This window comes from Carettochelys insculpta, chromosome 12, assembly GCF_033958435.1.
Source record: "Carettochelys insculpta isolate YL-2023 chromosome 12, ASM3395843v1, whole genome shotgun sequence".
NCBI lineage: Eukaryota > Metazoa > Chordata > Testudines > Carettochelyidae > Carettochelys > Carettochelys insculpta.
Window position 1 is genome coordinate 20647920 of NC_134148.1, and position 14031 is coordinate 20661950.

The 14031-nt window shown below is 40.6% G+C and overlaps 1 protein-coding gene across 2 annotated transcripts in view; it reads right to left on the bottom strand.

Annotated features, from left to right (window-relative positions):
* The window catches only part of UNC13C (unc-13 homolog C), a 425720-nt gene that overhangs the window by 210590 nt on the left and 201099 nt on the right, over positions 1-14031 (bottom strand). For both annotated transcript variants that reach the window (XM_075006542.1, XM_075006543.1), the window contains 2 exons: positions 6877-7027; positions 2551-2619 (listed from right to left, as the gene is read on the bottom strand). In XM_075006542.1, the coding sequence (XP_074862643.1) occupies positions 2551-2619; positions 6877-7027 (220 nt within the window). The remainder of the gene's footprint in view (positions 1-2550; positions 2620-6876; positions 7028-14031) is intronic.

Below are 14031 nucleotides of genomic sequence, written 5' to 3' on the forward strand. Positions count from 1 at the left end.
GAAACAATGGTATTTGGTGATAAGAAAATAGGAAGAAAGATCAGTGTGGATGGTATTGAACTAGAAATTGTAGAGAAGGTCACATATCTGGGGAGCAACATAACATATGATCTAGACTGTAAGAAGGAAATAGTGACTAGAATAGCGAAAGCAAGAGCGAGTTTGAAAGCGATGGATAAGATCTGGAAAAGCAAAGCAATTAGCTGAAGAACAAAGCTGAGCATCTTGAAAACATGAGTATTCAGCAGCATGTTGTACGAATGTGAGACATAGGTGATAATGAAAGATTCAAAAAGAAGAATATTGAGGTTTGAAAGGAGTTGTTATAGAAAGATTCTGAGAATAGGATGGATGCAGAAGGTCACCAATGAGGAATTATATAGGAAGATACAGCCGAAAACGAACCTATTGCAGAAGGTTATAAAACGGAAGCTACAATTATTTGGGCATATTTGCAGAATGAACGACGAATGAAATATCAAGACCCTGGTATTCGGCATAATGGATGGTTCGAATAGGAAAGGCAGACCCCACAGAGAATGGATAGATGATGTAGTAGATTGGTGCGGAGCTAGTATACAGAAACTAAGCCACTCCACTCTGGACAGGGAAAGATGGAAGGAAATCATGAGAAAGGCATCACACACCAATGGGCACTGAGCCCACCGTTATTGATGATGATGATGATGATGATGATGATGGACTTGTTTGCCTTTGTTATATTTATTTCTGCTGTATCTCAGCTTTATTATATTCACAGCTTTTCATTAGATTCTGATTTGTATTAGAGTCAGCAGTAATGGAAGCCTATTAGCATAAACCTCGAGGCCCACAAACTTTAAACAAACTTTGTACATATTAAAAGCCCAATAGAATACCCAGAGTATTTAGGGAGTTAAAAGTAGAGTTTAGGGGCCTAAGTAAATCTTTCTGTATATTGTAAAAACAATGAGAAGTCCTGTGGGACCTTACAGATAAACAGATTTTTTGGAGCGTAAGCTTCCATGGGCAAAGACGAAGATGCATCTGATGAAGTGGGTCTTTGCCTACGAAAGCTTATGCTCCAAAAATATGTTAGTCTATAAGGAGCTACATGATTTCTCATTGTTTTTGTGGATACAGACTAACATGGCTACCTCTCTGATAAGTATATTGTGTTTTAGTCAGACACTGTTTTGTGTGGGCTACAGGAAGAGAACTTTCTAACTGCATTATTATTGTCACTGCTGGTGAGGCTGCCAAGTGGGATACTCTGGTGTAGTGAGAACCTTATCCTGAAAATGGCCAATTTTGTATGGTGCCAGATATTATTTCTAGGAGTGTCCTGTTACAGACTTTAATGTGTTTCACTTCAAAGCAACCTACATCATTAGGGAATAAAGTAATTTTCCCTATTTTATTTTTGAAAACTTTACCATCACTCTGTTTAACTCCACCTATTAGAATTTGTCTATTTGAAGCACACAGACATTTTTGTTTCTAGTTTCCTGCTAGGGTTACAATTTAAGTTATTGTGGCTTGTCAGGAGACTCACCTTTTAGAAGTAACTAACAATATGAATAAAGCCAAACAAGCTATTACCCAGTTAATGAATGAAGGTAATGAGTTTTCAACAATCCCTGACATGCATGTTGGAGTAAAAGGATGCATGCTTTCCTAAGAAATTACAAGAGGAATTGTTTTCATTATTTTAGAATACATGCAGTGTAAGCTTAACAAGTATAAGCAAAGACCTAATTAGGTATCAAACTCCGATAATAACAAACACACACACACACACACACACACACACAGATGCCCATTTGAGAAACACACCAGGATGCACAGTATTATGTTTATGTTACCTTTCCTCCAGCCTGAGTGGAGAAAAATGGCATTGGAACTGGTGCCAGAAATGCCTGACTACCTACATCCATACCTATGCTAAGGGGTTAAGGGGTTCATTGTAGAAATCCCCCTGGGTATGTCTACTCTAGCATTCCTCTTTCGAAAGAGGCATGCAAATAAAGAAAATAAAAAATGCAAATGAGGCACATATTTACATATCTGGGACCTCATTTACATATTCTTCTTTCGAAAGAGGCAGATGGATAGCCAGGAAATATTTCTGGTGGTCATTTAATGGTCTCATATTATCAAAGGGCTAGTCAACTACCCTTATAGGCATATAGGGAGTGGATATCATTCTTCAGCATTGAAGGAACCCACAGAAAGAAAACTCTGCTGAATGAAACTCTAATTTTCTAACCCTAAAAAATGACCCACCAATTGCAATGCAACACAATGACCTTTTTTTCTTAGCTCTTAGTCTCCAGAAGGAAGAAAAGAACCTGCTTAATCAAAAAAATGGTTTTGTTTGAACACTGAAGTCCTAAGGTTTGAATTTTAATTCAAGATTTGGTGACACGGTATGAGCACCTTGATGCGTTCAAACTTCATGCGAGACAAGTGATTAAAGTCTAAAACTGGTATAAGCAGATAAAGTGCACTGAGATATTTATACTAAATAATGTATGATTTGGTCCGTGGGTAGATTCTGTTGGTACATACCCTGTATTTAGAGAGGTCAATCCTCAATGAATTGTGTAATTGATCCAGCAATTTTATGAACTTTTCCCTCTGTAGAAAGAAGAAATGAGTGTTTGCACATGAGACATAATTGGAGGCCGTATTTCTGTAGCTGCAAGTGTAAATCTAGAGCCCATGTAATCATCATAAAGCATACAGTCTGCTGTCTTCCCTTCTGGATTTGTTTGGCAAGTGCGCTGTTTCAATTTATTTGCATAAAAGCATAGGTCTGACATACATCCAAAACTGTAACTGTATTATGCCTTCTGCCGTATTTCATATGCCATCTAATCCAGCACAAATTTCTGGCATTCATTCACTGTCATACACCCTTAAAATGTATTAGCGAAGTGCAGCAGTCTTTTCCCTCACCTGCTTTCTTTATCTTAATAACTGATGCATTATAAGTAAACAACTAAACCAAAAATACCCCGGGAAGCTGAAAAACCATTGTCAGATGACTATGAACAACAGCATCAATTCAAATTATAGTTAGAATGTCTTCAGTGATGTGTGTGGGGCTCTTCAGAAAAGACTGACTTATTCTGGTTTTGTATTCAGTTCCTTACAACACACTGCTTGCCCCTTTTACAACTGTAGGGCAGAGTATTTGTTTGCACAAAGGATTTTTAGCAAGATGTAAAAATATATCATGGTGAAAATGACCCCCAAGAGGTATTGGCCTTGTGAAGCCTGTTTGAGCAACAGTTTTTCCCTTTGAAATATGGAGATTGACTTGTGATTTTAGTATATGAGGGCCCAGGGGTAAAATTTTAGTGCAGTGTATACACACTGAACTGCCTTAGTCCCAGTAATGTTAATGAGAGTTGCATGCTTTTCATGACATATATATAATTACAGTAAACTGCTGAGATACGCACAATCAAGTTGTGTGTGTCTCCAGTTTATGTGACTGCTGCCCCTGAAAAAAGCAGGAAACTGCTCATGTCAGGGGCAGCACCCTGACTCTTGCCACCCCTGACAGGAGTAATTTCCTGCTACTGTCAAGGGTGGCAGCCTTGAGTTACGCTGCAGTCCCTGACAGGAGCAGGGGAAAAAATGTTCCTGTCAGGGACAGCAGACGTTTCCTGTCAGGGCTGGCAGCTGTGAGTCAGGCTGCCATCCCTGACAGACAGCTGCTTGTAGCGCCCGTTCTCCCAGCTGGGAGAACAGGCGCTGCAAGCAGTTGGGGAATCTGACGGGCACACAGCTGCTTGTGCCAGGGTTTCTGAGAAACTGCTGGGCAAGCACCTGTGTGCCCCCCAGCTGGGAGAAGCTGAGGTCCACGTGGCTGCCCCATCCACTTCCCTCAGCTGCCTGCTGCTCCAATCCCTTCTAATTTACACAAAATTTAATTTACGTGGACGTTTCCCAGAATGCAACATCCACGTAACTTGAGAGACTATTCTGTGTGTGTGCATGCGTGTGTGCGCGCATGCATGCGTATGTGTGTGTGCATGCGTGTGTGTGTGTGCATGCATGCACACAGGTGTATATAGTGAAATCTGCAATGTGACATGACCCTGGCACAACTTTCACTCTCTCGCACTAATATCCCAGGGCAGTTCAAAGTTACATATAAAGTCTTTGATCTGTCCCAATTCCCTTCAGTGTTCAACACAAAGGGATATTTTTGCCATGTTATAAATCTCCAGTGAAGTACTCAGGCAAATCCATTTGAGATGTAGGCTTGAGGAGTTAATTTGGGATGCTCTTTTTCAGGGGGGAGGGATAGCTCAGTGGCTTGAGCATTGGTTTGCTAAACCCAGCATTGTGAGTGCTGTCCTAGAGGAGGCCATTTAGGGATCTGGGACAAATAGATTTAAAAAAAAATCTGTCAGGGATGGTGATAGGTTCTGTTGGGAGTGTAGGGGACTGGACTCAATGACCTCTGAAGTCTCTTCTAGTTCTATGAGATAGGTATAGTTATATAAATAAATGAAAATATGTAGATACACCTAATGGTGTGTCGCCATCCACTATCATGCAAACTGACCCAGAGGGTTTTGGAAATGAGAAAAATCATCTTATATGTTGCTTATAAGTCAATTGTTTGAAAACAGAGCCCCAAACTTCTTTTAGGGATGTTTCTAATACTGTCTTTCTACCCATCTGTTGTACTACAAATTGGATTGCTATTTGCGTCAAAGTTAAATTGGCATTAACATCAGAGAAATTAATCTGCCCCTCCAAGCACAGGATTAAAAAAATGTTTTGATTACTAGTAAAATGGAAATAAAGAAGTGAAAAATCCAGTGGAAAAAACGCAAAACTTTACATTTAAAAAAGTAGATCAAACACAAAACATCTGATAGAGCTGACCTTTGAAACAGTAGAGTGCCATTTCAACAAAAATATAAAAGCCAGGATGATTTCATAACAAATCATCAATGTACTTTTAAAACTAGAACCTGAATAAACAAATCTAAATTCCATTGCAAGAATATGTGTGAACATAGTAACTAAATAATGTACAGCCTGTTAGCACATTTAATCCATACATTTATGGAACTTCAGCATAATAGGTATGATTATGATTTTTTAGAGAGGAGAAAACTGAGGTGCATTTAGTTTGAATCCTGGTCCTGGGTAGGGCTGCCAGCATACTGAGAATATGATCCCACAAACCTTTTATTTTTGGCTGCAATGACTGCTCTGACAAACAGCTTATTAACCCCATCATATTTTAAAACAATAATGAATGGAAATGTAAAAAAAAGTCAACATTCATTTAATGGGTGCTGCAATTGAGACTTGATTATTTTTGGAAATATGGTTTAAAATAAAACTATAAGATGACCTGAATAAGTTGCCAAAGGGAGTTAGATGTCCTAATGTTAGTAAGTACCATCTCAGTAGGGCATGGAGGTTAATAGTCAGTCACCGATTAGCATGTACGACCCAGTGCTTTGAAGGTGGTAGAACTAAGGATCTGCTCATTTCTCCAACTTCCACTTCCCCTCCTGATACACCAGAATTTACTCCCCCTCTTCCCTGGAGCTGAGAGCAAAGCAGAAGAATCTTGGGCTGTTTTGCCACTTCCTTGGGGCAAATATTACATCATTTCATGATCTCATCCTTAATATGCAGTGCATTCTAATTCCATACTGAGTTTTCTGCAGTGGAAGACGAGCCTTGATAAGCCAGATTTCTTAGCTTATCTACTGAATGAACCTAAAGGGTTGTACCTCCCTGGTCTGGCATGGTCAGGACCTGACCAGTCCCTAATAAGAGACTTTGCTGGACCAGGGGAGGTCCCCTGCATAGGACAACATGCTACACTTCTACCACAGAGAAGAGTTTGGGAAGCGAGCTCAGTACTGAACCTAGAATGCAGTCTTTAGTCTCTTAGATGAAAGGGTTATTGCAAGCTCTTTCCCTAATGACTGAGATAAAGGAAAGACACTTTGCTGAATTCCTAGTATATATGTAGAATTATAATGAGTTAGAAGGGACTGTAATCCGTTTGAGTTAGAGGAAAATTTTTAGTTTGAATTTCCACCATTGATGGTTACATGCAGTTATGAAAAGACATTGACCCTTAATTATAATGTTTCTCTATTACTGACTTGTTCAAAATTACAAAAATACATAGTTTTTTAAAAGAAAATTAGTACAAATAGTCATGCTTATGACTATTATAGAGTTGTGATGAGCTTGTAAGCCTCTTCTTTAAATCAAAACAATAGCCTTTTGAATTTAAATCCTTCTGAATGTGAATTTAATTAAAAATATCACTAATATGTACACCATAGTCCATCAGTCTTTGTGGATGCAAGAATACTTTTAAAAAAATGATATGCTGAAAATATGCAGCATCCTAATGGTAACATATCAAAAAGATCCAGGGCAAAATTTTTAAAAGCACCTACTCATTTCAGAATTCACTATGGCTACTTACAGCTAGGGTTGTGCAGACATTATGATTCTGGCTTTTATTGAGATAAAGCACCAAAAATGTAGCATGGCCACGGTAACACGGGCAAGGGTAAGTAGCGACACAGATTAGCCACCCAAGTATAAATGTACCCAGACCTTGTAAACATGTAGTTAGGGTTGCTAGCCCTTTCTATTAACAGCTGCTCAGCTGTGGGTACACCATTATTTTTAGCATCTTAGCCAGATGAGGACGAGTGTGTGTTTATGAGAGCTGGGTATCACAATCCTAGCTCCAAGTGTAGATACAGCCTCAGACATTTCAGAAAATATTATGACCTCTAATGACTTAGCTTCTATACTCTATCTACTCTTAATGAAGAAAATAATGGGGACTCAATTATATAGCCAGTATAAAGAAATGAGACTTACCCCAAAGTTGGTAGCAGCAAAGCGATCTGAGGCAGACACATTAGTTGTAGCTGTAGTATGAGCATAAAATGCATTTATGTTGGCCAACAGGGTACTCATTGCTGCTGGAACTCCAGAACACATGTATTTGGAAGACAGACATGAAAAGTGCCTGAAATGCAAACAGAGATTACTATGAAAATATTAGAAAAATGCTGTACAGATACTATCCCAGTGTTCTCTGGCCAGCTACTCCTTTCATTTCCAGTGATATAAATTTCCAAGTAACATCATGGACTCTAAATGGCAACCTTGGGGCTCCGAATGGCACACATGATGTCAGAATCCAGCCTTGATCTATACTACTGCTATGGATTGTACACTTTAATTTAAAACAGAATACAACTGTAATGTTAGCTCGTTGTATTAATTAGAAATTTTATTATTACATAATTATAGATATTATACTTGAATTAAAATAAAAATACTTAGCAAATATAAAATATGTCATCACTGAAGGTTACAGTGGGTCGACATCCCACAGATGAGTTTCAGCAGGAAGACTTTGGATGCTAGGAATAGAGAGGATGAAACCTAATATTTTATTGAGTCTTATATTTAGGCTATTTTATGACCAAAAAGTGAGACTTCGAAAAGTCACCAAGACTAGAAATCTTTCCATCTTGCTTTTTTCTAAAGAAACCAAGGAGAATCAATACAGTTAGTGCAAAAAAATGTTGACCTTTATGCCTTTACTCAAGTGAACTGTGCTTTTTTTGTGCCGGTACTTGCCAGTACTGAGTACTGGCACCTCAACAGTCCCAGCCATGGGATTGTCTGGGTGAGAGTGGAAGAAAAGCACTGCAAAAAAGCACAGCAAGTGAGAATGCAAAATCCAGAATAAATGTGCCTTCTGGAATCAGTATCAATTCCTAATCACTCTTATATAGGACAACTACTTTGCATGTAATAAAGTGAAATGATGAATGCTAATAAACAAATGAGAACACAATGGCTATGTCTACACGTGCCCCAAACTTCGAAATGGCCACGCAAATGGCCATTTCGAAGTTTACTAATGAAGCGCTGAAATGCATATTCAGCGCTTCATTAGCATGCGGGTGGCAGCGGCGCTTCAAAATTGACGCGGCTTGCCGCCGTGCGTCTCGTCCAGACGGGGCTCCTTTTCGAAAGGACCCCGCCTACTTCAAAGTCCCCTTATTCCCATGAGCTGATGGGAATAAGGGGACTTCGAAGTAGGCAGGGTCCTTTCGAAAAGGAGCCCCGTCTGGATGAGACGTGCGGCAGCAATCCGCGTCAATTTCGAAGCGCCGCTGCCACCCGCATGCTAATGAAGTGCTGAATATGCATTTCAGTGCTTCATTAGTAAACTTCAAAATGGCCATTTGCATGGCCATTTCGAAGTTTGGGGCACGTGTAGACACGGCCCATGTCAGCTGCAAATTCATAGCACATTAAAAAAAAGTATACGTCATAAAATAGTATTAATAGAGAAGGCACACATTGATCAGGACTTCAACTTCAACACTTCTGAATTTAAAACTAGTTGACAGTATTGTTAATACACTTATTCTGTGTTACTTGAATAAAAAATGAAAAAAGTTTTGAAAAATACAAAATACTATAGATTATACGGAACAAAAAATTAATATAAGCACTGAAAGTCTAATTTTATGTAGGTGAATGTAAGCAAAATATCTGAATTCATGCTATTTCTGATGTCATCCTCCACTTACATTGCTAGTCTATATCTCCTTTCCCCCTTTAATACTGTCACTATATTCTTATCTATAAATCACATGAAATCAAATGCCTGCTACCCTCCCACAACTCCCCTTGTAATTTCGCACATCTGACACCACTGCTCTTATATCTTCTGACTCCAGTATTTACTGCAAGTGTTGTTCCCGATCTCTTCTCAGAATTGCTCCTCCCATCTGCTTACGACCGTCTATCAGAGTCATATCCTGCTCTATCCTCCTGTGCTAGAGATAACCGTGACTCAGGGTCCACCATACCATTCCTAGCTTCAAGCCTTCAACGACAGATTCTTACAACCCCTTGGAACAGTTTATCTTGTCACATCAGCCGAACACCATCTCTTCCTTTCTTAAGAGCTTCTTTTTCTAGGCATAGGTGTAATTTCAGCCTGGCAGCCAGAAGAGGAAAACGGGACTATTTTGCCCCCTCTCTCTCCCCAACTCTCAGGCTGGTTTGGACAGGTGCTCAGTTCCAGAGCCAAAAATGCTCCTGTCAGCTGCAGCAAACAGTCAGCCCTCAACCCTCAGGCACTGAGTGTGAGTCACTCTCAAAAGAAGAGCTCCACTAACTCCCCTATGTTTGGCCTACAGGAACAGCTCCTTTCCTTCTTTCCTCCATAGCCTGGATTATGTTGGGTGGTGTAGCCAGACAAAATCTCCCCACTACAGACCAGCTTTTGCCTCCTCTCTAAGGTGCCTCAGAGCACACAGGGCTCTGAACAGCAGTTAAACAGCACAGTCTTTGATGCCTTCCTAAAGGGGCCCAGACGTGCTGGCTCATCGTGACCCTGAGAAACAGAAAACACAGACAGAGGGCTAGCAGGCTAACTGTTAACAAAGGGCCTCAGAGAACTGCCCTTGGCTGGCATTAATGGAGTGATGTGCTTACACATCCATCCCAGAAGAGGAATCTCCGCCCTTGTAAAAGAATGTCCTGTACTCCCAAATTGCTTATCTCCTGTCTTACACGTGCAAATTAAGTAAGAATTGCCCTTGTAAAAACTGGCGTTACAAAAGACAGACCAGTACAATCTGACACCATAGATAAGAAAGAGAATAAGTGACCCAGGGGGTATAAAGATGGGCCCAGCAGCACTCTGACTCTGAGTGCATTCCCACCAACTACCTGCTGGTCAGGTCAGGTGATTGCCTCGCAAGGTCCGCAACTGGGGACACCCAACCTCGCATTCGTCTTTCCACGGAATTGAGTGACCAGTCCTGGCTTGGCTACGCTGGTATCAAGAGACTTAAGGAGAGTAAGATGTACCCATATTACGGTCTCCTTTTGGTGCGCACAGTTAATGAATTAGAGCTCTATGGATAGATGCTGTTGCATTAAGACGTCGTGGTATTGAATTGTAATGTAACCTGTTAACACCTGTACTCTGCTAGCATATAAGAAGTAGACAATAGCCTTTTGTAACCACACACTTATAACTTGTAACTAGTTAAGATCTAAGCCTGACTGCTGTTACTTTCTGTCACTACAACACAGCCAGCACAATAAAAAAGAACTTTAACTGTCTGGTTACCACAGCCTGGCCATAGGTGAGAGTGCTAGGAGCTCCCTGCTCTAGCAGTAAAAGACTAGGGTGTTTAGGACCCTGGGGCATCCGTCTGCCTGGCCCAGGCTGCCCACTGCGAAGGAGCCCTGTGCTCTAGCAGTTAAAGACTTGGATGGTAACAAGGGCATAGTTGGTACCTCACTGCACATCACCCAGCCACCGGCTAACAGGTGGGCAGCAGGGAAGGATAGAGGACACACAGCTGTCTCACTTTCTTTTGGGGAAAATAAGCTCTCTCTGTGAATGAGGAGAAGCTCCCTGAATGGGGACCCGTAAAACAGCCCTGACATGGTGTGTGTAGATGATTAGACATAGAAAGCCTTTGATAGGGATGGCAATAACTGCAGGACAATAAGAAGGGGTCAGTTGGAAAATAGAGTACCTGTGTTTGAAGGACCAGTAGGGGACAGACGAGGATGGATGAAAAAATAAGGAGCCTTCCAGGGAGGTACTCACAAATATGCCCTCAAGTTGCCAAAATCTCTTGAGTTGCTTGTCAGTCTCTCAATACAAGGTCTTTTCCTTGGCACGGTAGATTTTGGAGTGATGTGATTACACAAAAATATCAGATTTCATTTTGAAACAACTGACTTTCTAGCCCTCAGGGTTGTTGGGAAATGTTCAAAAATATGAACTCAAAGGGCTGAAAACCCAAGAGGCAAATATAAAAGAAACAAAAATTTCATTTTTAAAGCTAATCTCTTGACTTTATGGTCCTGAAATCTTGGTCTGACACTAGTGTTACTCAGTTTTTACCCAGGAAAACTGAAACCTCAGGAATTGGTCCTTTGTCTGTAAATTCTTTGTGAATGCTATGACTCACTTGACTTCAACCCTTCTACTCCGAGTGGAGAATAGGTCATCTACAAGTCTCCTCCACTTCACTTGTCACAGGAAAAAAAAAACTTCTGGCTGACTCCAGGACTACCCCGGTTGTTGTCCTTCAATCTCAGCAGATTTTCTCCATGTTGTCTGAAGTCTTCCTCTTTTGTGTTTTCCTTGCAGATTCCATTTGAGAGCTTGATGGGTTATGCTGAATGATGGTTTTCTGATAATGTGGCCTAGCCATCCCCACTTTTTTCTCTTGATTTGAACATCAAGTGGTTCTTGTCCTGCTCTGTTCCAAAGCTCCTCATTTGTGACAAAGTCTTGCCATTTGATGGGAAGGATATACCTCAAGTAACTGTTTATGAATGTTTGTAGCTTGTGATTTGAAGACTTTTTACTATGCCAGGTCTCAAATCCATACAAGAGCACATTCTTCACATTTGTGTTGAAGTGCCGTAGTTTCATCTTCGCAGATATTATTTGTAAACTCCATGGCTATGTCTATTCTTAGAGAAAACTTTGAAATAGCCATGCTAATGGGCATTTTGAAGAATACTAATGAGGTGCTGAAATGCATATTCAGCGCCTCATTCGCATGCTGCTGGCTGTGGCACTTTAAAATTGCTGCTTTTCACTCCTGTGTGGCTCATCCAGACAGGGGTTCTATTCGAAAGGATTCTGCCAACTTCGAAATCCCCTTATTCCTATCTGCTGATGTAGTCATGGAGTTCACAAATCATATCTGTGAAGATAAGGTCTCTCTGCTGATAGGAATAAGGAGATTTTGAAGTTGGCAGGGTCCTTTTGAAAAGGATCCCTCTCTGTACGAGCTGCACGGGAGCAAAAAGCAGCGATTTTGAAGTGCTGCAGCCAGCAGCATGCTAATGAGGCACTGAATACGCATTTCAGTGCCTCATTAGTATTCTTTGAAAAGGCCATTAGCATGGCTATTTTGAAGTTTTCTCTACGTGTAGACGTGGCCCATATGTGACGAAGAGTCTTGAATGTAGCTGCTGCTTTCTCTGTCCTGTCATTGATATCCTTGTCCCTTCCTCAGTTTCTGTCTATAAGACTCCCCAAGAAAGTGAACTGCTCCACATCTTCCAGGTCATCCCTTCCCAATGTGATGGTGGTGTTGTTGGAATAGTTTATCCTCATTGTCTTGGTCTTGCACTTGTTAATGCTCAGTCCAGTCATTAGGGAAGTTTAGTCTATTGTTGCAACCTTTTCTTCCATGCTTTCATGTCTGTGTGAAAGGAGGGTGACATCATCAGCAAAATCAATATGAGACATCAGTCAACATGATGTATAATCTATTTGGGAAAATCTGGGACACCGAGGAGATCCCACAGGATCAGAAATATGGCTGCCTTATCAAGTTTCCAAAGAAAGGCAACCTGAAAGAATGCAAGAACTGGGGGCATATCACTTTACTGTCTATTTCATGAAAAGTGTTCAGTAGTCTTTTCTTGGAAAGAATGCAGACACAAATTGATAGACAGCCCACAGAAGAATAGTCTGCTTTCAAAGCAAGAGATCTTGTACTGACCAAATAGCAACTCTCTGAGTAATCACAGACTAGTCGCTTGACTGGAACTCCACGCTGTATATAACCTTTGTAGATTTTGCAAAAGCCTTCTTCATTGTGAATGTTATACAAATTATTATTAGTAAGGAAAACAAAAATGCCTGCAGAGAGCTGTGAGGAAGACCTCAGTGGTTTGGCAGTAACATAAGAACAGCCATACTGGGTCAGACCAAAGGCCCATCTATCCCATTATCTTGTCTTCCGACAGTGGCCAAAGCCAGGTGTCACAGAGGAACAGAACAGGTAAGCATCAAGTGATCCTGCCCCTGTGACCTATTCACAGCCTCTGATATACAGCAAGAGGTATGTGGGTGATACAGCAGCTTATACCTGCACTAATTGCTATTTGCTTCATGAACACATTGGGGAATAAGAGAAGGTAGAACATGTAGCACCAGCAAGGCAGAATTTTGAATAATAAGAGTGTTCCCAACATCATCTTCCTTGACCTCCATGTTTCAATGCCCATTTTAGGGCATTGTCATATAACAGGTTTCAGGTGCCTTGCATCATCAAGTCTTGGACATCAAGGCTATGCTTACATTAGAGATCTGTTGACAGAAGTCACTGTCAGAAAAGATTTCCTGACAAAATCTCTGTTGACAGAGAGTGGCCACACACAAAAGCCAAATGAAAGAATGCTCTGCTCTGTTTACAGAGCAGCAGGACTGCCTGGCTGCTCTCTCAACAAAACAGCCACCCAGAAGCACACCAGATGCTTGTGTCCTGGAGTCCCAGTCTGTTCAGAGAAGGCCTCTTTCCCTGCCAGAATGCCCACACAGCTTTTTTGTCCACAGAATCTGTTGATAGCAGCATTGTATCTCCTGGTTCAGTGGCAGAATGCTGCTGGGGAAAATGCTGAATTTTATAGACAACCTGTTGACAAAACATATTTTGTGGGTGGACATTCCACAAGTTTAGTTGATAAAACTAGGGTTTTGTCTGTGAAACTTACCAGTATAACCATAGCCAAAGAGTCAGGTATCCAGGATTAGGAGTGAGTCAAGCTGTGGGGCTGGAACGTCCAATTTATTGTACTTAAAATTCCAGCACTGACCTAACACTATATCCACACAAACTTCACAGTTAATGGAAAACATCAAAGATCCTCCCAATCTGTTCCTTTTTTTTCTTGGTTACTTTTATCCAAGATTTCATGTTTTACAGCAATTTCACAGCTTCTGTATAAAAATTCAAAAGATTTACTGTAAAATGTAACACCCCCATTTCATTCTACACAGTTAAATTGTCAGATATTAACTTTGCACTGATAAGGTCCTTTTTATGCTGCTTCTCAGCTTTGATACTTATAATGGTAAGAAATAAAACCATGAGTATTGAAAATTGGAAACTCTGTGCTAAACATATTTCTCTAAGAGCTTCGGTATTCAATTTTCAGTTTGAATAGCACTTA